The 27,987-nt window shown below is 34.2% G+C and overlaps 1 protein-coding gene across 1 annotated transcript in view; it reads right to left on the bottom strand.

Moving 5' to 3' along the window:
* The window catches only part of PAN3 (Poly(A) specific ribonuclease subunit PAN3), a 181,464-nt gene that overhangs the window by 43,465 nt on the left and 110,012 nt on the right, over positions 1 to 27,987 (bottom strand). The window contains exon 11 of the mRNA XM_090372386.1: positions 17,418 to 17,574. Within this exon, the coding sequence (XP_090228512.1) occupies positions 17,418 to 17,574 (157 nt within the window). The remainder of the gene's footprint in view (positions 1 to 17,417; positions 17,575 to 27,987) is intronic.

Below are 27,987 nucleotides of genomic sequence, written 5' to 3'. Positions count from 1 at the left end.
AACAACATATCTTGTCCAATTTTTTTTTTGTGTTTTATTGTTTTTGATTCATTTTCCAGTAATACAAAGATTTTTAACTGCCTTCAATCTACTTAATTCAACATACAATTGTCCATCCGAAAAACATGATGTTAAGTCAACCTTAGATAATGTTTGACCTTGACTTTTGCTTACTGTCATACTAAAAGCCAATTTTACAGGAAACTGTGTTCGTTGAAAAATGAAGTTATATTCCCCCTTTTTTTGAAGTTATATTTCTAGTTTGAATATACATGAATCTGCAGAATATATGCTTTTGATCCAGCTCTGTCATCTGTGATGTGTTCGCAAAGCAAACATTTCTTCCTTATTTCTACTACACGTAGTCTTGTACCACTGCAAATTACATTTTTTATATCTAAGTTTCTTAAAACCATAACAATTGCATTTACCTTTAAAAGTAGTTTATGTGGAGGTAAACCTGAAGGGTACAGAGAATAAAGTGTTTCGTTATAAAGAAATATGACCTTTTCAACAGTGAAAAATACTGTAAATTTAGAAATATGGGAAAGAAGTGGGAATGAATAAATTTTCTAACATTTTAAAACAATTTATTAATAGATACATTAAGAAATGACTGCTTACATGATGCCCACAATTTATTAGTACACTTTTAAGAAATGTCGTAAACGATTTGGTTATTTTTTGTTGTACACTGGATTCTACTGTACACCGTTCATAAAAATGTTTGCATTTGTTTAAACTTAAAATCAGATATATTTTCTGTTACAATTTCTTCCCACTGAAGACCTCAATGCAAAGTTTCAAATGCTGCCAACATTTGTATGGAAGGTTTAATATTGTCCTCATTTTCATCCAACTCATTGTCACTAGTTCTTTAAATATGCTCCAAAATGTTGGGAGCCTCTCGGATTTCAGCTACCACGACATCATCGACTCCTAAAAATTTGTCAAGAACAATTTCTCCACTGATCAAACCTCGCTTGGAACTCTTCCCAAGATTGCCCGATGTCTTCTAGTAGTTCATCCCTCTCATCTCTGTTAATTAGCATTTTAGCAAAACCTGCTTTTGCGAAACAATTCTTAATCGCTGTTTCTGTCACATCTTGACGGAAACAGCGACACACACACTTTTGACACACTTTTGCCAACTCTGATATGCACATTCACAAATCTATAATAGAATCTATAGATTGGTTGGTTTCTATTCTCAGTATAATTTTTTTTCAATATGTGCCTTCGGTAGTGCATTTTCAAATTCTTGATAATGACTTGGTCCATTGGCTGCAGTTAAGATGAATTATTCAGAAGGAAGAAAACAAGCTTCACACGTGTAAGTTTCAAAACTATCAAGTGAAGGTGGGCAGGGCAGTTGTTGACAATCAATGCGATTTTTTAATTTTCTTTCGTCATCTTTTTATCGAAATTTAAAATCCACTGCTCAAAAAGTTCACTTGTCATTCAAGGTTTTTTGTTGTAGTCCAACTCTAAAGATTTTATTCCTTTGAAACATTGGGGTTATTTACTTTTGCCCAGTGCTTTTTTTTGTGACGGTATGAAATGGTACGGCGTACCGGCACATTTATTAACAGTGGCGTGTGACATTTGGAGGCAGTACACTTTGAAATTTGTAATATTCCATAAATTTTTTTCACAAGTTTATCCACTATTCAAATAAGCTTAAAATTATTTAACTAAATTTACATTTTTCACTGTCTATTGTTAAGATATTTTCTATATAAAACTGTATAACCATTTTTATAATTCTAAATTACTCAGTTGGACCTCTGTTTAATTATTTTGAATTCCCCTTGGAAGTTACTTTTAAAATAGTTTCCATTGAGCGAGAACATTTTCATATAGCGAACGGATTAGGAGAGGATGAACTTGGTACGCCCTGTTCGCATTTCTGGCTTTCAGGCAATTAGTGCTGCTGCGCGAATTAAGAGAGCTGAAGGGATTACCATTCTACAACTTAGTGGTACCTGGTAAAAACTATCCGACCACCCGTCCCACATACGGAGAAGTCGCGTTGGTCTGCAGTGAGCAGATCAAGGTGTATTCCCAATGGGCTCTGGTCCACCTTCTACTGCAGTGGTGTCCAAAAATTTCCCATACAGGGGCCATATTCAAAAAAATTCAAAGTTAGATTTCTTTAGTGTGTTACATTTTCCATATCTTGTTGCATGTAAAATTGAAAATATTCAAAAATTTTATTAAATACAATGCACAATTACATTTACTGAACAAAATATTTAATGAGATTTTTTTTGATAATTAATAAAATTTAAAATGCTGTTTTAGTTCACTTTCCGGGTGGGCCGTAGGTTGGACACTTGTGAATCAACTGTAAGTGCCCCGTTCAAGAATTAGGAGAGGGTGATTTTCTTTTACCCTGACAAATAATCATCTGTCATTTCACAGAAGTGCATTATCCACATTTTCCCTATCTCTGTTTACATGGTCACAGTACCTGAATATCTGGATGACACCGTCATTTTCGACAGTTTCAAAAAAAATTTTTTTTAAATTGAAATTTAACAACTAGCGACAATACTGATGACGAGAGATGGAAAACGAGGACAACGAAGGTATTAAACCTTCTCAGCATGAATTGTTGGCATTTGGTGAAAATGAAGTTAGAAAATTGTTAATTAGGTTACAGTTAAATGCAATTTGTGGATTTCGGGGATACCTAATTGAAAAGATGGTTTCAGAAGAATTGAAGAATTTGATGGATGCTCTGAATACGATACCAATTTCATCGAATGAATGTGAATGAGGATTTTCACAAATGAATCTGATTGTCAGCTCAACCAGAGCTTCGTTGGTGACAAAAACAATTTCTTCACTACTGTTTCTTAAAATTGTATGCCCACTGCTGACCCGCTTCGATCCAGTAAAATATGTTGATTCATGGCTGCTTCGGAAACGTCATTCAGCAACCGACACACAAAGAGGAAGAAAAGAAGTCAGCATAGGGTGTTGGATGAAAACTTAATAAAAATTTGAAACATTCTACAAAAACTTTATGAAATTAATTTTACTTATGTTATTTATTTTTACTTATTATTTGTAGGGGCCATAGTCTAACGAAGGACCCTTAAAATGTCACTCGGTTGTCTGCCTGTCCATCCATCTGTCACAGCATTATATCTCTGGAACCACTCAACCTATTGACTAGAAATTTTACATGGGTTTGCACATCATGTGGGCCAATATAACGCCATATTGATCATTGTTGACAAAAATTTGTCTGAGAAATGGAGGGGGATAAAAATGTTGTCGACAACCTATAGCTACACTGTTGGAAAGAGCTCAACGAGTATGTTCAAAATATAAATTTAAAATATTTTTTAAATAAAAAATGGCGGCGCCAGAGAGGAAAATGCAAGTAATTTTCGTGTCCCCACTCTCTATTTCCATCGCTAATGGAGCTAAAAATTTAGCTGTGTTATTCGATGCTTATCAAGGGAAAACTATTCCAATCGAAATCTATAGTTTATTTTTGTGTTAAAATTAAAAAACCAATTTTTTATTGCACTTCGATAGCACACTTCTTTGTACTATAACTCTCCTTTTGGAGACAAAAAGGTTGCTAAATAGTTAGTTAATAATTCTATAAAGGTCATTTATAAATTTTGCGACCAGAAGTATTTTTAACAATTTTCAAAGCTGCTGTTGTCCCGGCAAGGGGAGATACTCAGAGAGCCAGTGTTGAGGCGGTGGTGGTGGAGAGGCACCTGCACGGAGTCTTGCACGGCCCTCACCTGCCAGTTGCTTCTCTCCCGAGACTTTAATTGCTTCTCCAGGAAGAAGTCAGAGTCGCTTCTCCCACCCTTGATATTCATAACAACAACTGGAAAGACTCAAATAGACAACGTTTTCGTTATTTCCTAAGTTTTAGGCTAAGCCAGGGTACAAGAAACTTTTTTCAGTTACCATAAAGCTCTCTATTTGAGATACTACACTAACGACCATTCATGTCATCCTGAGTGCCTGGCACTCAGTAGTTGACCGATTTTTATTTACTTATTTTATTCACATTTTACTTATTTTTCTATATATATACTTTGAATAATTAATTTATACTTAATAAACTGTGTTAATTACTAAATTTGTTGTTCTTATTCCAAAAACATTACTATGAAAGTAACGATATCAGGACAAAAAAATTTTTAGAGTACTTTTCATATCCTTTTAATTTTCAATTTTTCCTGATAGCAAAGAATGAGTACCGGCACCTATTTTTTTACAAAAAAAAAAAAGCACTGCTTTTGCCTATTACCTTTTAAAAACTGCAGTTTTTGATAATAGGCAAAACCAGCCATATTTGCAACCAAGATAGTAATTCTTTCCTTACTATTTTTACCACAAACATTTATCACCTCTAAATGTCAGTGTCTTGTTTGGCAAACATTTAAAAAATAGACATATTTCTTCAACATTGAATGTCGTTGGCTCGTAGGCCTCCATAATTTTTTTCAAATTGTTTCTTTCCAATGGGTACAGTCTTCTTCCATTAAAACATCACTTTCACCAGAAATAACTTTTTTGAGTAAGCCATGACACACTTTAAATTTGTTCTGACAACCAGAACTGTCTTGGAATGTTTTGTGCCCCAGAAAAGATGTGTGCTCCATAGCCTTTTCTTTTATTAATGGCCCTGATATTGGCATGTTTTGGTCTCGAATAAACTTCACCCACTTAAAAATTGCTTCATCTATATCTTCACAAAGGCATAATTTTGCACACTTCCGACTGGGTCCTGCTTCCTCAAACAGTTTGAAAATCGAAACAGTTATTCAGAATAGTTAACACACTACTGGCAGGAATACCAAATTTGAATGCAATTTCTTTTCTTTTTAATGCCGCGATCTGCACTATTAAGCACTTCCACTTTTTCACACTACACTCAAGGATTTCCTCTTAGACATTGTAAGGTTACTTGCACAGCAGTTAAAACAAAGCTGAAATTAGGGACCACTTGTAGCTACCATGTAAACAGAGACAGGTGAAATTTATTGAAAGTGTGGATGACTCATTTCTTCAAAACAACAGATTAATTTTCGAGATAAAGGAAAATCCTCTCTTAATTCTCTAACAGGATGCTTACGGAAGAAAATACGTTGACAAGAGCTAATGCCTGAGTCGGGAATATGCTTTAATCTTTGCCAATGGCTGTGGACAGCTGACCAGCAAGACTTCTCGGCATAGTAGAGTATAAGTTGTATAGGTTTTACTTCTTTTTAGCCATTACTGACCCACTGCCAGGAAAAGGCCTCTACAAAACTTTCATCTTTTTCTATCTCGCGCCATGGTTGGCCAGTTTCCTCCTGCACAGTTTTACAGGCACTATTAAATTGCAAAATGCTTTAGCTCTTAATTCATGGAATTAAAGCCTTTAGCTATTAATAGCTAAAAGGATTAATGCTTAATCCTTTTAGCTCTTAATTCGTGCTTTCTACAGCATCATCTTTATTGCCTAAAGGCCAGAGGCGCGAACAGTGCATACAGGGGTCTCTCAAAATCAGTTCGTTATATGGAAACTATTTTCAATGTAATGACCAAAGGGAAATCAAAAAGGTTCACTACATAGAAAATTTCACTATATGGAAGTTCATTAAAGAGAGGTCCAACTGTATTTTCAATTCTTCTGGAATCTTAATTTCGGATAAAATTTTTTCATTCAGCAAACAATATTATTTGTTGCAGCTAAATCGAAACTTTCCTTCCAAAGTTGTTTCGATACTTCCAAAAACGTTATGTGTTAAATTTTCTGAACTGCGAATATTTTCAGGAATCTCTATTTGATAATTTTTGTCTTTTACCACTATCATTTTTTTATGATTTTTTTCCTTTTTTATCAACGATTGGAGCTATCAACAATTCTTAATTGTGAAGCCTTTAGCTTATTATAATAGCTTTGTTTTCTTCATTATCACGATTTTAAGCACTGCTTCATACTCTTCAATATCTTTTCTTTTCTTCTAAGCCTTTCTGATACGATCTTTCTCTTTTCTATTACTGCCATTATTAACAACATTGCTAATAGCTGAAGAAACTTTTGAAAAAATTGAATCATTGCCTTAAGATGTAGAATTCTAAAATTAAACCCCACAATTAACGGCTGAACTGTCAACATCGTGTGACGTCAAAATGCTATTAAAAGCTATCAGGTAATGAGTCATCGCTGTGTTATATGCAGCTTAATTTGAGTGACGTGCCTAGGAGTGGTCTTTGAGACAGACCTATCATTCACTTTGTTGTAGTATGACTGACGCAATAGCAGCTAGCCCTGTCTTGTGGAAAGAAAAAAGTGTGCACATGAAAAAGCACTATGTATTTAAATTTTTCAAAAAAACTGTTATTCAATGCAGCTTCCAAGGTACAGAAAACCAAACTTTTATAGAGCAATGTGTTAGAAACACACATATCTCAGCAATTGCTTTAATTTAATTTTTCTTTAGTTCATATTAATCATGGAATAAAAAAAAATTTCAAGCAGTAAATGCACTTCACCATCCACCTTACCAAATGATAAGATCCCGATGACTGAAATTTTACATTTGCTTTTTCTTCTAAAAAAAACTAGAGCCAAATAGAGAAACTCTCTGTAATCGTTGCATGGCTATGCTTCTTCTAGCTGCTGCTTAGTGAATGATTTGACCTCTGCAGTGACATTTTTTAAAGCTTTGTAAACGGACATGTCTGTCTTGAAATCTGAATATTTTGTCTTGTCTATTGTTTCCCATTTGTTCTTGAACCTTTTGAATAAAGTGATGTCTGGACCAGATGCTACAGTCACTGTTGTGAATGAAAAAACCCAAGCTAGTACTCAAGCTTGGGCATATATTTCTATTCCTTGAGATGATACAATGGCAGGTACTCCTAATAACTCTTCGAAATCTAAACCACTGGCATCCATGCATAGCCGATTGATATTCTTTTTTCCCAAAATATCTGACAATGTCTTTGAATACTAATGAAAAATTATAAAATTGGAGTTCATTTCCATCAATTTTATTGATAAATACCTTTCTGCTCGTAATGCTTCTCTCCCTAGATGATTGATTAATCACATATTCATTGGGATTCAACAAGATGGCATCCATGCAAGCTGTTAATATATGAACAGCATCTCTGTCACTAATTTTACATCTATCTAGAGCTGCTGCAAGGTGTGGAGTCATATCTTTTCTTGCTCTTTTAATATTTGATCAGCCAGCTATTGGAAATGATGTTATTTCCTTGATATTGTTATTGTTAATTTCTTCAGAGCTGGCTGTCTTGCAGTAAATGGATAATTTTTGTTCAGCACAACCAACTGACATTCTGGGAAGAATTTTCTCCTTCGTAATTGCTTCTGCAGCCAGCCTTTCTACCTTAAGCTTCTCAGTTTTCAGTAATTTTAAATCCACTCTCCTAGCATGCAGCCCGGCCAACCCTTCTTCCTTTGCAAAAGCAAAAATTGTCTGTCTTCAGCAAGTTTAATTACACTTAATGCATCTGACATCATAATATCAAATAGCTTGTTTAAACCTTCCTTGAACTCACTTTCTATTGCTGATGGAATGAAGACTTTTTCAAGTTTTGGAGATTGCCATATAACTTTAGTTTTGTAATAGAATTTGAACGATTTTGAGTTGGGATCCAGGCTTTCTTCCAAAAAACTAGCACTTCATCAATCATAAGAGTTGCACTATTATCCAAAGTCTAATCTACAGTTCTCATATTGAAAAACATGCACACTCAATACATCTTTTTTTAGAGGGCAACTCTAAAATTATTGCCTAAGATTTGGTTTTTCATTGGCCCAACAAGATAAATATTTGTACGCAAACTAGACATTTTTTACCTTTAGTTCCAAATTAAAAATAAAAAATAAAAATAATCAGAAAAAACCCCCTAACTTTTTCATACACAATTGCTGCTGTTGTTGTTGGGTTTTAGGAGCATCAGCCACTAAGGACATATTGCTCCATGCATACTGTCTGTAAACTGTGGTATATGATAGCATCTATTGTCACGGGTTCCATGTATTGACTGATCTGACCACACTGAAACTTGTTTACACAATAAATGAAATTTGTTTGTAAAATGATAACACGTGCCACATCAATGCAGTAGGTCTTCCTGATATCAAACCCATTTGAAATTCTACAGAAAGAAATGTACAAAACTGGAGAAAAGTATTTTAAAATTCTCCAAAAAAATTTCTCCTATATAAATAAGGACTACCCTACTGTATATATATGTTACAGTAAATTTGATTAATCTGGTGATTATGAATAATTACCGGTTAATATGAATAATTACCAGTTAATATGTATAATTGCCAATAATATTGGAGAATTTAATAAATATATAGCAATTTATTAAATATGCCGGTCATTTTAAATATTCTCCAGCGCTCGCTGGTGTATTTGATAAATAGGACAGAGAAATCATATGAATGAAATGAAGGGAAGTGCTTCTGCGCACTGTCGAGCCGACTAGCCGCTTCTAAAACCTATAATATACCTTCATTTAGTTAGTGCAGCGCTGTTGGGTGAACGAGAATGATCACAGCATTTAGTTAGGGGAGCGTTGTTGGGCTGAACTAGAACGACCACTGAGTCTGCATTCTTACCGTTTAATGCAAGGTCATACTTATAGATAAAGTTAAACATATTTAGTTTATGTCCATAGATAAGTTTTCTTTGAAAAACAATTAGAAATTAACATGTAATGAAAATTTTTGTAGTTTGCCAAAGTGTAGCGGTTATGGATACCATTGAAAGAAAGTTTTACTGCAAATTTAACGAAAGTAATAGAAACAAAATGCAGTAACAAAGGTTTTATAATGAAAGAAAAATATATACAGCTGATAAATAACATTTTTGCACTAAAATTGAAAACCACAGGGAAAACCCCAGCAGATTATCAAAGACTCGAGCACTATGATATAATTAAAGTAGGTGATTGTAATAAATTGATTTACCCTGTTCAAGAAAATAACCAAAGCATAAAATATTATGTCTGCACTGAGGAAATTGATACAATACATAATATTCATATAGCTATTGGCCATGGGGGAAGAAATCGGATGATGAACGAAATTCAAAAAAAGTATAAAAATATAACCGCTGAGTCTGTAATGGTATATTTAAACTTATGTGAGCCTTGTCAGAAGAAAAGTCAAGTTCCTAAAAAAGCCTTAGTGGTTAAGCCAATGGTGTTTAACGAAATGAATAGTAGGTGTCAGGTAGACCTGACTGACATGCAAAGTCAGCAAGACAAGGAATACAAATTTATTCTTGTATATCAAGACTACCTAACAAAATTTGTACAATTGCGTCCCTTAAAAAGCAAACGTGCTGAAGAAGTTGCTTATGTTTTATTGGATATATTTACTATTTTTGGAGCTCCTTCTATCCTTCAAAGCGATAACGGTCGCAAATTCGCGAATAAAGTTATCGAAGAATTATGTTCTTCTTGGGAAGAACTCAAAATCGTACAGGGTAAACCTCGGCACAACTAGAGTCAAGGTTCTGTCGAACGTGCAAACTAGGACGTAAAGAATATATTGAGTACGTGGCTAGAAACTAATGAAACACGCAACTGGAGTGAAGGATTACGATTTGTTCAATTAATGAAAAATAGAGCATACACCAAGGAATTAAATGCAGTCCCTATGAAGCTATGTTTGATTCTCCCATTAAAACTGGCCTCAAAACCTCATGGCTTCCCAAAGAAGTTGTTGTTAATTTAAAAGAAGAGGAAGAACTAGAAAACATAATGAAGCAATTTAAAAATGATCATATGATAGAGAAGGAATCAAATATTTATGATTCTGGAGAGATTGCAGGAGACACTAGCATAAAGAGTATTGAAATTGAAAATAACAATATAATGGAGAACATTGAAGAGAATATGGAGAACGTTGAAGAGAATATGAAGAATGTTGAGGAGAATAAGTAGAATATTAAAGAGAATAACAAGGACTTGGATAATATTGTTGCGAATAGGAAAGCACAAATATATAGAAAACGTAAAATATTAAAAGAAGATCTTAAAATACAAGCTAAAAAATGATAAACGTGTCTAACAAAAAGTTTCCTACTGGAAAAGTAGGTGATACGGTACGTATAACAATTCCTGATATTGACAGAGCCAGAAGCGACCCAAGAAATTGTTGGCAGTTAGTTATTATGGATATTCACAATAGTGGACTATATAAATTGGGTACAAAGAAAGGGAAATTGGCCAACGTTTATACCAGAAATGAGTTTTCTATATGCCATGAAAAATTTATAAGTGTCACGGAAGTTCCAAACTCAGAATTATCTTTGCGGGAGTGTGTTCAGAAGTTTTCCATATTTGGTGGTCAAGGTTACAAAAAATGTAATTGTAAAGGAAAATGCAACAGTAATAAATGTAGTTGTAGAAATAGTAAAAAACTGCAATTCAAAATGTCATCATAGTTTATCTTGTAATAATAAATAACATTAAACTTTGACTTTTTTTGTATTCTGTTGGCATCTAATTTCAATTAATCACCAGTAAGCATTGGAGATTATTCATAATATCCAGTATGTTTGATAAATTAAGCATATTCTCCAATATTATTGTGAATTATACGTAATAGCCAGTAATTATGTATACTTTCTGTTTATCATATTGCCTGTAACATATATTATCAGTGGTAATTTCAGAAAAAAATAGCTGTCAGAGAATACATAAAACATTATATCCAGGTAAATATAACTTTCAGTTTATTTGTTAACACAGGTACCTACATGTGAACATTAATCACTGTATCAGCATCAGTCTCTTACTTCCACAATAAACATCCATCCCACATGTAGTTGAGAGTGCCTGCTGCTTTACACACTAGTTACAGCCCCTATGTGTGACATAATTTGGTTCACATCTCAGATTAATGCTTATTCGTCAAAAAAAAAAAAAAAAAAAAAAAACACCAATCAAATTCAAAAGTATTTTGATAACGTCGACATCATTCAAAGAGCTGTCACAAGAACAATGAATGGTACATTAGTCACAGCCTTCCACCAGTTATTCCAGTCGCTTCATGATCATCGCATGTGTGGATGCAGGAAGAAGTTACTTTGAATTACCAAGTTTACTCATATGGGGATCATTATTTTTTTCTAGCATCAGTTTCATTTTCCAATTGCCACACTGAGGTCTTCACGGTTATTTGGCCTATAACAGACACCCACTCTTAATTTTGTTTTCACAATGTTTATGTCACACAAACTGAATTAACATTGCACTGGCAACCTGTATCAACTGATTTAGAATCTATGAGCTTCTTAATAATGTTGGCATTTGATGACTTAACATTAGCATTAGTAGAGGCATTTGATGCAAGAAAGCAAGCTTATGCAGCATCAGCCAAAAAAAAAAAAAAAAAAAAAAAACCACTTCCACTTCACCCCTCCGTTCGTTCAAAATACCTGTCCAGCTGAGCCTTAAACTTATTTAGGCTATCAACCTCCACCACAAGGGATGGAAGTCTGTTCCACCAACCAACCACCCGCTGGCTAAAGGCAAATTTCCGCACGTCTATCCTACATCTGTCTTTCCTCAATTTGAATTTATGCCCTCTCAGGTGATTATTCTGAGCTAGAGGAAGAATCCCATCAGCATTGAGCATGCTTAAACCATTCAAGGCTTTATACACCTCTATCAGATCACCTCGCTGGTGCCTAGTCTCCAGACACTGTAATTTGCAAAACTTAAGCCGTTCTTCGTAAGAGCACCCCTTTGTTCCATTCACTAATCTTGTTGCCCTTCTCTGTACTCGTTCCAGCAGCTCTACATCCTTCTTGAAATGAGGCCTCCAGACCTGTATACAGTACTCTAGGTGTGGCCTGACCATCGCCTTATACAATGGAATAATCACCTCCTTATCCCTGCTGGAAAAATTCCTGTATATCATTGACAATACTCCATGAGCTACTCTTGCAGCCCGTCTGCACTGCTCAGAGAACTTCATATCTGCCTGCACAACCACCCCCAAGTCCCTTTCATTCTCTACCACTGTCAGTGTTGTACCACAGAGTTGATACGTTGCTCTGGGGTTGCTGTTTCCCATGTGTAGTACTTTACATTTGTCAATGTTAAACTTCATTTGCCACCTCTCAGCCCATCTGCTCAACCTTTCCAGATCCTGTTGCAGCAGCATAGTGTCAGTAGTGTCCTTGACAACCCTGCCAACCTTTGTATCGTCTGCAAACTTGGACATTAATCCCGATATACCATCATCAATATCATTTATAAATACAGAAAACAATAATGGACCCAACACTGAGCCCTGAGGGACTCCACTAATAACATCAGTCCACGATGAGCAGTGTCCATTGATTACCACTCTCTGTCTTCTCCCCCTCAACCACCCCTTTATCCATAGCAGTAATTTGCCTCCAATGTCACACTGCTCCAATTTGTGTAGCAGTCTTCCATGTGCAACAGTATCAAAAGCCTTTCTAAGATCCAAGTATATAATATCAAAGTTATTCCCTGCATCCAGTTCTTTTGTGACTGCATCATAGTATCCAATCAAGTTGGTCAGGCAAGACTTCCCCTTAACAAAACCATGCTGTGTCTGAGCTATAACTGAAGTCTTGTCTAAATGATCCTGCAGTGCTTCTTTAACCAGTGCCTCCATTAATTTTCCTGGAACAGAAGTTAAGCTCACAGGTCTATAATTACTTGTGTCAGCCTTTGATCCTCCTTTGTGAATTGGGGTCACATTTGCACATTTCCAGTCTATGGGTACCTCCCCTGAGTCCAAGGAAGCTCTCATAATTATGGCTAAGGGTTTGCTTACTTCCTTTGCTGCCTCCTTTAATATAACTGGATAGATCCCATCCACCCCGGGTGCCTTTCTTGTGTTTATCTTCAACAGTTTCTCCTCCACTTTACTCCCAGTTATTTCAAGATTCTGTAACTTACTGCTAGAGTTGAATACACCTCTGGCATTCCCCTCGCTGAATAACTCCTCATGTGTGAATGTCGATGCAAAATATTCATTTAGTTTGTTAGCTACCTGAGCAGGATCATCAACACTTGACCCATCAATATCAAGAGGACCAATCTGATTCATCCCTCTCCTTCTAGAGTTTACATAAGTAAAGAACTCTTTGCTGTTTTTCTTTGCATCCCTTGCCAAGGATTTCTCGTAATCTGCCTTCGCCTGCCTAACCTCCTTTGTAACTTGGTTGCATATCAACTTGTATCTATCATAGGCTTCTGTGTCATGTGTTAATTTGTAAGTATCCCATGCATTTTTCTTCTCTGCCATATGCCTCATTTGTTCATCTGACATCCATTTTGGCCTAAACCTTGAACAATATTTCTTAGTTGGTATGTAAAGCCTAGTAGCTTCCAAGATAAGTTCTTTGAATGCTTCCCATTTTGAATTTGCTGTTGGTAACATCATCAGTTGGTCCCACTGTATAGAATTTAAATACTGTCTCAGTCCATCGTAGTCGCCTTTACGGAAGCAATAACCCTTCCCTTTACCCCTAATGGTAGTTACCTCTTTGAGTAAATCCCACTTCAGCACACTGTGATCACTGCCACCTAGTGGTTCATTTATCTGCAGATTCTTAATGCATGAAGAATCACTGCTGATAATCAAATCAAGAGTATTGCTCCCTCTAGTTGCCTCCCGAACATGCTGATGTAGAAAACAATCATCCAATAAATCCACAAAAGCCCTGCTAGTGTGTGAGTATCCAGCCCCCAAATTCCAGTCAATATCTGGGAAATTAAAATCTCCCATTATAAGACACTCTGATTTACTGGCCCATTCTATTTCCCTGTACAGTTCCTTATTATACTCATCAGAGTCATTAGGCCTATAGCACACTCCTACTCTCAATTTTGATCTCCCAATGTTTATGTCACACCAAACTGACTCCACACTGCACTGTCCAGCGATGTCGACTGGCTTCACTTCCTTGGTTTTTATGTGTTTCTTAACTAATAGCATAACACCTCCCCCCTTCCTATCCTGTCTATCCTTTCTGTAGACGTTGTACTCCCCAAATTGCAGTTCCGCATCCCTTATATCTGTGTGACACCACGTCTCTGATATCCCAACAATATCTGTCTTCGATGTTTTGAGCAATACCTCAAATTCATCAAATTTATTTACTAAACTCCTAGCATTGGTGTACACGCAAGTATACCTGCACCTGTTTCTATTCTTAGCTACCCTAACACAACCCATGTGTTTACTTGTACCACAATGGCTCCCAGCAGTCTCTGAAATACCATGCATCTTGTTTTTCAGGCTTCTGCTCATTCTAATAGAAGCAGTACAAGAATACTTAATCAATACTTCAAACTCAAATTCATTTACTACATTAGCATTAATGTATAATGCAAATAAATGTGTACCTATTTGTGTTTTTAGTAACACTTGCACAGCTTATGTGATTGCTAGTCCCATGTGGACCTCTGGCATGTCATAATAGTAGCAATGAAAGAATCAATTCCAGCTCTACTTGTGGCTGTCATTAAACTATTAGTCTGTGTAACCCCCACCCCCCAAACTAACAGTTTTCCAACCCAATAACACTGCCTTAATAGCATCAATATTACTGCACCTCTTCTATTCAAGTGTATTGCATCTCTATAAAAACAGTCCTTTTCATTAAAAACTACTGGCCAGTTTGAGAAAAATTCTACCCCGTAAGCTTTCCACAATCTCTTCAGGGCCAAACTGATTGACAAAGCTCTCATAAATTTCCTCCTGTCACATCATGGCAAAATTCCAGATAGTTTCCAGAATGTCAATGATGATCTGTCAATCCACAGTTCATTGAAAATGAAGTCCAGACAGCCAACACAACAATATTCAGATCCACCCACAAACTTCAAGCCAGTATACTGACCTTAACCTTCTCTAGTTCAAGCACCTGAGATGATTGTGCGTCTCATTTGACACACACTGCATATTTTATACATGCAGTGTGTGTCAAATGAGATTCTAACTTAATCTCTGATGAGTGCTGATAAGATGGCCACAATATTCATCACAGTTCATTACAATTTAACTTTCATCTGAAATGAGGCCAACCAGTTTCCCCTATTAGGAAACATCATACCCAATAATTACATAATGGAGAAAAAATATGATGATAAATACAGTAAAAACTTTCTGATCATTACTAATTTTAAAAACAATGTATCAAATGTAGCAAATTTATAATAATTAGCTAAGTGGCAAGTTAGCCACAATAATAAAATCAGTATCCTTCATCACTTCACAAATATTTCAAATTTCATTTAAAAAAAGTTGAATTTTGATCCATCATTTTCCTTTTCAAATTTCATTACTTTTTGCCCCATTAGGTTTTTGCTAAATTAAAATTATTTGCTCAGTTTATTATCTGATATGAGTACGTAATGAAAGCTGGTTATTACTTTGTTGACAGAAATTTTTACAAAGACTATCCCAAGTTTCATCTATCTGACAAAAGAGCAAAAGAGCATTAAAGTACATGGTGTCACCATCTGTCAACAACCTTAAAAACAGTGAATGCACATGTGCATTGCAAGCAGTAATGAACGTGGCACTCAGCAGAGCAGAGCATTTACCTCAAAACAGAGTAATTTGTAACTACTCAAAATTATTTTTGCAATTTCAATGTTGTAAAGCAACAAAATCTAGTGATAAAAAAGTTCAGGTATTCTAGGGGTATGAACATTGAAAGTCACGTTCGCACATTAACTGTTGTGACTGAGGATCATTTAGCACATATCAGGCAGCTAATCGTTTTTGATGCTTCAACATTTGTTGCAACAAATTAAGTAACATGAGAGAATAAAGAATGTTACTTGCAAATTTAATGTCTCTAGCACGCTTTACTGAAAATTTTGCACATTTTCATGAGTTCTCATTTAAAATGATCATCCCATATTTCAATTAACTAAAAAAATAATTATTATAATGCTTACAGAATTATAATTTTGTCAGCATTGAATATACAGTGCCACCACACCCCCAAATGTAAAGATAAACAATTTGACTCCATAAGGAGTGTAATAACAAGGCCTAATGTCAACAATTACATCCCACATCAAGTAACTATATATATATATACTGCCATGACACCATGAAGTACAGTATTTCTTTGAAAGTCCAAACAGAAAAACTAATCAGGACTTTCCAAAGAAAGTCCAAACAGACCACAGTTAACAATAGAGCCATGTTTCACCACAACAGAATTCATATTAACTGATTTACCTAACTTTGTTTTCTGCAGATTAGAAAATATGCACATCATCGGCCAACAAATGCATGTAACTCTCTAAAAGCGAATACTACAATTACCATTACTAGTCAGTCCTCATATTTATTTTCCAATGAGAGTAATTTGTTAGAATGAGGTCAAGTACTTTCCATTATTCATTAAGGTTATTTTAACAGTAAAATGCTGAAATTTTTTTTATACTTTTTGATTCCTGGGGAATATTTTTTTCTTCAAGAGATGGTCCTGAGAAAGATTTCCCCCCCCTCTTTTCCACAATTTTTGACTATCTGAAAAGAGTTTACTCAGAAGCTAGAGTTTTACTGGGAAGCAGTAACATATTATTAATGGCCAAACTTAAAACTGTATATATTTCTGCATTCAGTTTCTACCTTGGGAACACTTTAGTCCCTCCACTGACAGACTTGCTTTCAGCCTTCAAGTCTGTCATTGGAGGGACAAGCCTAAAGGCTGATAATTGAAACATTCAGTTTTCAAATTGTTTCAATGTCTATACTGAAATATAATCTCAACCATTACTATATTACTAATGACAATGTTAATTTTTACACATGGTCACCCACACAGACATTCATGTAAACTGTTTCATGTATTACCATGATTATATTAATCTGAACTTATAATACTTGTAGGTATCTGCTTTTTCTCCCCTCCAACAACCTGTATGATTAGTAACTTTTTATTTTAATTCAACTTCTTGCAGTTATAATAATATTAAAAAGAAGTAGGAATAACTTGATTCCTACACCCAGAAAGGTTCACAAAATCTTACTGTTGTCCAAGAGTGATAAAAAATTAACAAAAATAAAATAAATGTAATAGAAAGTAGTTAGAAAATCCTCAATGAATTAAGTAATCCATGATTTAAAAAAATGGTGCATTAATGCTTGGTATTTATTCAAAATGGAATCTTCTTAAAAAAAAATAAATAAAAATAAATTAAACGATTCTAACATCCTGGAATGTATAAAAACTGGAAAAATAACATACCTAAGCAGAAATGTGGAAAAGGGATCACTTGATCATTTTCTAACAAATTCAAAAGAGTTAGCAAATATGTTATTAATAGTGATCAAGAAAGAATTACATTAGAATCAGGTACACAGTACTGAACACTAAAGTTACCGAGATTTTCCTGTTATGAGGATCTTGGATGGATCAAATGATCGGCATGAAAGTCCTGCTGCATGAATGGTTCGAAGAACTGAACTTAACTGTACAATATAAGCCCATATTAAGCTTTCAGGTAGAAGGCCAGCATGTTGGCGGAGATTGTTGAGACCTAAAACAAAGATTTTCAATGAAATGCTACTAATCATGGGCATAATTTGTCTAATGAAAAATAAATTATAAATAATTGAATTAAATATTGTGGGCATGCACATATGAGGTAAATTCAAGAAGTTCCCAGAACAAAGAGGAAATTATTTAAATGCGACTGGACAAAACTAAACACTAAAATTCTGGCATTTGTTCTCAACATGAGGTCTCTGAATGACAAATGCATGTGCCAGTACCAGAGCCATTTATATACAGTTGTACTGGAAAAGAAATCACATGTACACACTTATTCTGCATAACCTGGCTAAAGAACAAATGGAAGAAATGTGATCTGAAGTACTTAAATTTATCAGAACCTACAAGAACTATACGGGATTTTTACCAAAATGGTTAGGAGACATATCTATTAAGAGTTCTAAGATCACTGATGATCTTAAACATTACACAATTTATATAAAAGGTATTCCAAACCTATTCTAGTTCATAACATAGTTAAAAATAAAACAACAGAAACTACAAGTTTATGGTCACTATCACCTTTTTTGGATAGCTGCTCTGGCTGGACCTCACTTCATCTTTTTATTGCAATTTTCAACAGGTATTAAATGTAATATATGTAAGCATTTCTTCCTTTGTAAACAAAGGTATACATGTTCTTTTGCTTGTTTTATGTGTTATTCTGTTATTATATTTGTCAGTGCATTATTTATTCAAGGAAAGATCAGGTGAACAGAGAAAGAATTCAAAAAAATAAAGTAAATAAATTTCTAGATGAACATACTGGATGAACTCTAATACAGTAAAGAACTGAACTATTTAATAGCTCAATTAAGTCAAAGTACAAAAATTCACCAAAAAGAGTCAAAATTCCAGCAAATGGCTTTCACCCAATGTTGAATTCCAACTGGCACTTTTTGTAAGAGAAGCATGATACAATTTATATGGAATGTAGTATCACTTCACCTGCTGTCTGTACAATTAAATTGCCTTCTGCCATTTGTATAAAAATAACTCACTCCGTGGCTATTTCATTAGTTAATGCAATCTGATTGGTGGATGGCCACATCCATTATCAATGAAGCACTGACAATCTGGTAACAATTAAAATCACATGGAAATGTCAAATGGTGCAGAAAGCACATACAGAAAAATGATACGCATAACAATAACTACCAAGCTTAAGTGAATTAAACCTTTGTTTTAAGAAATGTGTTGTTTATTTATAGCAAGTATATCAGCAAATTGTAAACTGGTGTGCAAAACTTAAGAACCAACACTATTTCTAAAGTGTTACAACCACAAAATCTTTACTTAAGGTACTCTTTACTGATGAGAGTAGATTCAGTCTCAGCAGCGATTCTGGACGTCAGCTAATCCGGCGAGAGGTTGGCACACGGTATCATCCCGCAAACATCACTGAAAGGGATCGATATGGCGGTTGAGATATTCTCGTCTGGGAAGACATTATCTTGGATGGATGTACACAACTTCAGATACTGGAAGACAGTACTGTAACCAGTGGATGCTACTCTACTGAGGTAATCCTTCCCCGTGTGCATCTGTTCCGAGATGCCATTGGCCCCAAAGTTCATGTTTATGGATGATAACGCCACACCCCATCGCACTGCAGCTGTGATATGCTTTTGGAAAGTGAGGACATTGTTCGTATGGATTGGCCTGCCCATTCTACCGATCTAAATCCCATCGAGCACATATGGGATGCTCTGGGGAGACGCCTAGCGGCACATCCCCACCCACCAGAAAATGTTCACCAGCTGAAGATGGCACTGACAGAGGAATGGATGATGTTACTCCAAGAACTTATCAACAACATTGTTCTAAGTATGGACAGGTGGTGCAAAGCCTGCATCAACATTAGGGGTGGCCATATCTCCTACTGAGGACCACCACTTCCCTCTGTTCCATTGTTGGCAGTGATGCATCTGTATCATGGCAGCCAGTGCTATGTTACCATTTTTGAATAAAGTCCCTATGTACTGTTTTGTTTCTGTTGTTGTGTCGGTGTTGTTTCCTTCATCATTTTTTTTCTTTGCTTTTCCCATATCGAGGCCACTCCTATGGGAAGCTACAGGTCAAAATCTGACTGGCCCTTAAATTTTGCACACCAGTGTAGGAATACTATTACAATTTGAGTGAGCTGTGCCTACAACTTTGTCCTTTTATTTTTTTTTCCTGGCAATCCAGTCTCATCACAGGATTAAAAGTATCAAGTAACCCACTTTTTTCTGTTTTCTCAAACCATTTGGCAGTTCTTGCACTGACAGATGACTGGTCATCCACAAATTTTCATACACCAATGAATTTTATAACTATCACAAAGCAACCAATCAGGTAATGACACCATATTACAAATAAAAGTATCTCTCAGTTAAGAAAAGGGGTGCCTTCTAGAAAAAATCCTTCATTAAACAAAACCTATTTTCCTACTATTCTTAATATATAACTTCAATTCATTCTTATGCAACTTTTTTTCTTTTTTTTTTACCAGAACAAAATAAAATGTCTAAGAATAAAAGCACTGTTAATTAAATTCATATTTAATATATAGGGTTATCTATTAATATGCTACCCAGTTAACAATACAAAATTTTATTAACCTCTTCAGTAGTGAACTTTATAAGTCCAATGTGAGGGTTTTTTTTTTTTTTTTTTAATTTTTTACTGGGCATGATGAAAGTATAACAATAACAGGCATGACGGTGGATTTTTTCCACAATTATTATCCTTTATTAAGGCACAAAATAATTTTAAAAATTTGTTTTTTAATGCCTGTATATAGATATGTCTTCACTATCGGCAAGCAAAACGTGAAGGAAACAAGAATCAAAAAATCTCACACTTGTCTGAATTGCAAGACATTATGATCAAATATAGAGCCAGCACTCAATGACTGGACAATAAAAAAAAAGTCACTAATTTAAATACACATTTTAATATGCCTGATAATTATATGCAAGAAGAGGCTTAAAGCCTAAAAAAACATTTGATTTTTTTTATGGCCAAGCTTCTTCAATAACAAAACAATTAATGATATAGATCAAAAGTCAAAACAAATAACAATGGAAAACTAAAATTCATTGATATCAAGTTTAAGAGATATTTTTATTTTCAAATTTAAGTTGTTCTAGTGGATATTTACCACCAACATGCCCAGTAAAGGATTAAGGACAATTTTCAAATTTCAGTGCTTAAGCAACAATGGCTGAAAAAAAACTGATGCAATAATTTCATTGTGTACTGTCATCTTCCAGCAATAATAAGAATACTTTTAAGTGCTTTAAACAGAATCTGGAAATTTCTCAGGATACAATACATTGAGCATCTACACCGAACTTTTATGGGTATGCCACTTAAAATTAATACAGGATTTAATTAAAACCACTACAGAATGCACTGAAAGTGTCTCCCTCTAGCTCACGCAAACATGCATTTAGTATTTTTAGTGTTTTTGATGCAACCGTACAAAAAATATATTTATCAATGGCATGAATGCAGCTTTTCTTCAGTTCTTCCAGCATTATGTGGGTTGAGTGTAAGGATTTTTTTAACATTGTGCAAGGATTCTGTGTGCACCATATTCAGTTATTCAGCATGTTGATATAACTGCCCAAATGAAAGCAGGATCTAAGATAAAATAAAATCAGAATTTAAGAATTCAATCTGAGAAAAATAGGTTGTTCAGAACATTGAAAAACAAAATGGTAAGCAGTTATGGTATGCTACCTTCTGTGAGCTCATGCACAATCTGAGCAGTTATGGTATGCTACCTTCTGTGAGCTCATGCACAATTTGATCTAAATACATATCGATCTTCAACTTTTTCATGGCTGAAAGTAAGCTTAGATATATGACAATGCACACTGTTGTTGAAGCTTCAGTAGATTTTTCAAATTTAAAAAATACTTCAACTTCCTGCAAGTAAATTTCTGTTAAAATGTTTATTTGCAGTTATGTTTACAGTTGTTCACACTAGCTGTTTGGTAAAAACACTGTAGAATACAACAAATGGTTGCTACATACAAGTCTGGATATTTATTACTGAATGCCTGTTGGCATTGCAAAAATGATTTTGACAAGGCAGGGACAAGCCATATTTTTCTCAGGGAATATCTTTGCTACATGGTGCAAAGAATTATTGTACTGCTTTTTAAATACCCCTGCTGTCTGTACAATTAAACTGCCTTTTGCCATTTGTATAAAAATATCTCACTCCGTGGCTGATGACAACATGTGCAGTGTTGCCACATTACTTCAGTACACTCCACTAACTAATGGATCAATCACATACAGAAATAAGTATATATACCTAAAATATAAGTGAAATACAAATATACATGTGACAAGTTTGTTCACACATTACACTGTAATATATTTGTATTCTAAAAAAAAAAATTAAATTAATTTAAGCATTCAATAATTTTGTGATAAAAAATTAACAGTAGAACCTAACATCCTCAAAATATGTAGACCAGGTTATTGGGAGAGGTGAGGATAGGAGCTATCTTACACAATTTGTAATTCATCTGTTTTCCAGGCTTTGCTGTCAAGGAAGAAGTACCCATTTTTAACCGTTTCAATAAATGTAATTAAAGACAACTTTAGCTTTGATCTTTTCCATCTTTTCCATCTTCTATCTTTTCCATCCTTGTATAAGTCCTAGCAGTTGACACATGCATTAAAATATTAACTCCTTTTTGATACTAAGACTGTGTTTGTGATAAAGTTCATTTTCTGTTAAGTTTTCTAGAGCTGTATCAAAAATTAAAAATGAATCAAAGCTATTTTGTAATCAACTGACTAAAAAATTTCTTTCCTGACACCTTCACTTAACAGAGTAGGTATAACAAAGGGAGAAATATAGCATGACATAATGCAGCAACAAGAATAAACTAAAAGCATGGCATGCCAAAACCTATGCAAATTATGACATACTAAAACCAGCTGATTTGCATATTGACTGTTTTATTTATTTACATTCTAAGGTTTTTAACTTATAATTAAGTAACAGAATAGGACTGCATATTATGCAAAATGTTCCTGATAACCAGTCTCATTTAATCTGCATTTCACTTAATTCAAGTATATTTCAAAATTAAGAAGGGTAGAACTTTCTCATCCTTACCAGGAAATCAAATGGATGTGCCATGCTATGAAGATATGGGAATGGGTCATTTCAGCATATATTAAAGGATGCAGTAAATATCTAAAAGAAAACCATAAATGCCAAAAAAAAAAAAAAAAAACCATTGGTTCTTGCCAGTGACAGGCGTGCCAAACATGGAGCCGATATTTTGTATTAGTCAATTGATGGTAAAGTACAGAGAGAAGAGAAAGGATTATTTGCACTTGGTTTTTACTGATCTGGAAAAGGCTTACATTAGGGCTCAAGAGAAGAGTTATTGGTGAGATGTTATTGAAGAAGTTAGTACATTGGAGTTATACCAGAATCATTCAAGTTAAGGGGTGCACTTACTGGAGTATTTGCAGAGTCTCCATAAACACCATTTAATGAGAGTAGGTTTACATCAGGATTCTACTCTGAGTCCTTTTCTCTTTGCATGGTTTAGAGGCAAACATATATGATGTTTGCATCTAAACCATAAACATATATGATGTTTGCTGATGACTTGGTATGGATTGATCAATCAAGAAGAAAGGTGAATAGAAGAATGGATTGAGGTAAGGTACTGGAAGGGAATGAATTGAAAAACTGAATACCTGGAATGCAATTCTGGAGATGGAAATAGAAGATACAAGTATTGGGAAGCAAGAGTTAAGGCAAATATTTAAATTATAATTAAAATTTAAATATCTGTTCAGTAATGCAAAATAGTAATAATGATGTGACTAAAAGAATTTGTGGTGTATAGTTGAAGTGAAGACATGCAAGGAAGGTGTTATGTGACCAACATGCTCTAATTAAGTTAAAGGATTAAGTTTCATAAATCAATGGTGAAGCCAGTTATGTTATATGGTTCACAGTGCTGGGTATTAAAAAACAGATGAGAACAAAGGTTGCATATGGCAGAAATGTAAATGTGAAGATGGATGAGTGCAGTTACCAGAAGAGACAAAATGGGAAATGAATGTTGGAAGAAGCCTAGGGGTTGCACCAGTTGGGGATAAAAGGAGGGGGGGGGGGACTGAAATAGTTCAAACATGTAAAGAGAAGGGATCAGGATGAACCAGTAAACATAATCCTGGATTTTTTGGTGGAGGTAAATGAGGAAAGGGATGACCTAAGAGGACATGGAGAGGTGGAAAGGGACATGAAGGAGAGGTTGAATTGATTATAACATATGTTATTCATAGGTATAAAAAGTAATTCAATATTTTTGAAATTCAACTTTGGATGAGCTGGGCAGATGACCAAAACTAGCAGCACAATTTTTTTGCTTTTCTTACCCAATTGCAAATCTCATTTACAATAATCTTCAAACAAAGCTCTTATCTAAGCACTGGTTATTGGCATATTCAACGACTAGCTGTTTTATTCCTTTAAAACATCTAGGTGGTGGTTTGCTCTTGCCTATAACTAATGGTTTCATCTTGATTGTTCCTGTTATGTTGCATATTACAAGAACCATAATTCTCTCTTTGACCTTTTTACTGCAGACACAGAGGAATTTTAAAAAATCATGCAATGGTGAGGGGTAGTCCTGTAGTATAATCCCATTCCATGTGTGTTAAAAATGTCTTCAGGATTATAACTGCAGTTTGCCAAGAAGTTTTCACTAGTTATCAGCTGAGGAACCATTAGACAAAAGTCTAACAGTTCTGCAGGAAAAAAAACTCTTGTTTTTCTCTGTGAAGTTTTTTGTAAACAATATCATGCCTCTCCTTCCATCTTACCAGTCATCTGTTTATTGCATTAAACACTTCAAATAGTTTTTTGGCCAAGTTCTTAGCTTTTTGAAGAAGAAAGCTATCATTGATTTGGGCATTAAATGAGCTGTCCTGTTTGAACCAAACAACAAACAATACTTAACACACTGTTTGACATTTCCCTTCCTGCTTCCTTTTTCTAGTTTCACTAATTACATTAGTGTTTAATGTGTAATATGATTTTGATAAAGATGACTGAGGCACTTCTAATTTTACTGCTGCTGCCCTTTGAGACACAATAAGTTTAATTTGTTGTATGTTTCTATAACTCATAACTTCTGACATTTTTTTGGATTGTAAATTTTAAAACAGTAAAATAGATTAGCATCAATCAATAACAAAAAACACAGCATGCACAAATTGCAACCAACATGACATGAACAATTGAAATACTGAACTGTAAAAAGTTTAGATATAGGAACAAAGAGAAGATTCTAATATTTTCTTTATGGTTTAGGTACATATTTCATGGAAGGGGAAACACATTTCACCATAATAGCACAGAATTCCAGGTATTGGTATTGTCGCAAATGCAATAAAATAGTGTATTACCTATTTATAATAGATTATACTAACAAAAAAGCCCAAGAAATTGGAAACTGCAAATTGTTTTATTGTTTTATGGTTCTTTAAATTTATGACTTACAAAAATGTACTTTAGAAAAATATCACAAAGGCATTCAAAATTGATTCTTATAACTGAACACATGATTCTAATAAACAATGAAAGTGTAGCATTTTAATGATTTGAGTTGGTTTTTTGAAAATTGATTCTATAAAGTGGCCAATCCTAACAACAAGACATTTTTTGATTATATTTATGATTAAAAAATATCTGGTTATTAGAATCAGCAATCATATTTACCAGTGCCTACTGTAATTATAGTTACTGCACATTACATATATTCCAAAATTTCATAACTCAGATTCCACTTCTCATATATCAAATCCTTACTAGGATTTGATATATATAATTTATAAAATTATAAATTTTGTAAAACTTGTATGTTATACAATTCTTTGTTAACTGAGGGATACCAAAATTTCACAACTTCAGATTCCATTGCTCATACATCAATTCTGTTCTCTAATTTATAAATTTTGTAATCTAAATTGATTAAACAAACTTTTTGATAACTGAAGGACATCTATACTTCTCTTAAAGAAGCTGCCATGTATTTTAATGCAACATCACAGAGCAATTTTTGGTGACAATATTGCATCAAGGTCTATTACATGGACTTTGTACTTTTTTTGCAGTGGATTTTCACTTGGCAAATGGACAAGTACTGCAATTTAACAGAATACTAAATTATGCACATGACAAAATTATATGCTTGTAATGATGAAATTGATGAGTTTATTGACTAAAGTATAGAAACTGATTTAAGCACACATGCATGAAACCAAATTAAAATGCAAGTTTATATATATATATATATAAAACATGGAACTTATCAGATGAAACTGCATTTTAACCTACCATACTTGAAAACAACTACATACGTGGACCACAATAAAGAATTTAAAGTGAGTGAAGTTATGTAAATGTTACTAAAAGCAATTAATGTAAAAAATGAAGATTGCTAATAAGCAAATTCTTTGCAATTCCAAAAACTATTCCAATGCAGTTTAAAATGAACAACCATTTTTTTCAAAATTGATAATTTTTACAAAAACTTTCAGTGTAATGTTGTTATAAATATTTTTACCTTTACAGAGCTTTATATACTTAAATTATATACACACAACCATCTGTTGATATTCTACTGATATAAAAACTTCTCTTTCCCATTATCTGGATAATGAGAGAGACCAATATGTGAAAGATGGCCAGTTTTGATACTATTGGGAATCCCTTTTCAGTATCAAAGCTGACCATCTTTCACAATTTGGATTGCATATTCATTAGGGTAAAGTTAAAATCTGTGAAATTTGTAAAACCAGTACACCAACAAAAGTGATATGCTTATCTCTTTATCTTTTATCATGATATGTAATAATAATAGGATTACTCAGAATTGCCCAAAAGTCAGTGGTTTCCAACCACAGACCAGCCTTATGAGCATCTTGAGAAATGTCAACATTGTCTTCTTCCAGAACTTTTCTGCCTGCATAATAGCAATAGGCAGCAGCAACCTTCAAAAACGTTTTGTTTACACATTAAAATACGAATTTCCTTGTCTACATCTCTCAACACACACAGTAGAGATCCACAAATTAAATCTCGACGACCTGAGATGCTGAATTCATTTTTCGTTAGTTTGCCAAAGATTTTGACTTGACTGAAAGGATACAAAGGAGGAACTAGTTGTGGGTGCAAAGAGATGATACCAGAAGACCTCCAGTTCTGCAAAGTTTGGAAACAGGGCATATGTGTGGGGATCTAACTGTATGTATAAGGTCATAAAAGGGATTAAGAAATTTAATGATGCTGGCATATTTTTCCCTTTCTAAGACGATGCATACATAGAAATACAGATTCAAATTAAGGAAAGATATAGGAAAATTTTCTTTTCGTCACCGGGTGATCAACTACTGGAACAAAGTACCATCATGCCTTGTAGAAGCAGAAAGCCTATGTAGATTTACAGAGGGATTAGATAAATATTTGGAAGGGGTACAAAATACAACTTTGGAGACATTTTTATCTTTTGAAATTTCATTTTTAATTTTACAATGCTATATAAGCATAATTTAATAATACATACCATAATTAGAAACTTTTCACTGATGTAAGATTAGATCTATGTTGTTGTTGTCATTATTATTTAACAGCACATCATAATCTAAGGCAATATTTCACCATGCACAGCACCTGTAAAAGTTTAAGTTCACAGGCCAATTTGCAAATTGTATGAAATGAAAAATCTGGAATAACTCACTGGTAAAAAACCCTATTCCTTCTGCCTGAGATCAGCTAACTACAGCTAAGATTGAAAAGTTCTTTAAAATTCCTCCAGTGTCTGAAGGGTTCCAAACCCTGACCTCTCCAAATGAGTGATAGGTGGTTTTAAATACAGTTATGACTGCAATAAAGCTTTATAATGGTAATGAACATCTGCAATGACCATTTTAAAAAAACCATCAACAGGTAAATATAAACTCAGAGAAAGAATATATAAAAGAAATTTAACTTTGTGCATTCATTAAAATCTACAGTGACAGTAATTGATAATAAATTCACAGTCATAGTAAACATTAATAAATTCACAGAAACACTGTGAATGTAATCAGTGATCAATACCAAAAAAATTTCGATTCAGTTAATGTAAGAAACTCTGCCAGAGAGTGGTATATAATGCTATAGTAATAGTATTCACTGCATAGTGCAAGGAAGCCACAGACTTTTGCTGCACTGGCCAAAAAAAAAAAAAATAATAATAAATAAATAAAACAAAAAAACAAAAAAAAAAAAAAACATAAATAGATAAGAAAATGTACATTATATGCTTCTCTCCTCACACAGGTAACTATTCAGTCCTTTGAATTTATTCAAACTGTCAGC

Source organism: Mastigoproctus giganteus, chromosome 1 (genome assembly GCF_048544385.1).
Source record: "Mastigoproctus giganteus isolate SK-2022 chromosome 1, ASM4854438v1, whole genome shotgun sequence".
NCBI lineage: Eukaryota > Metazoa > Arthropoda > Arachnida > Uropygi > Thelyphonidae > Mastigoproctus > Mastigoproctus giganteus.
The sequence above is the reverse complement of the archived record's forward strand: the minus strand, read 5'-3'. Positions and strand labels throughout refer to the sequence as shown.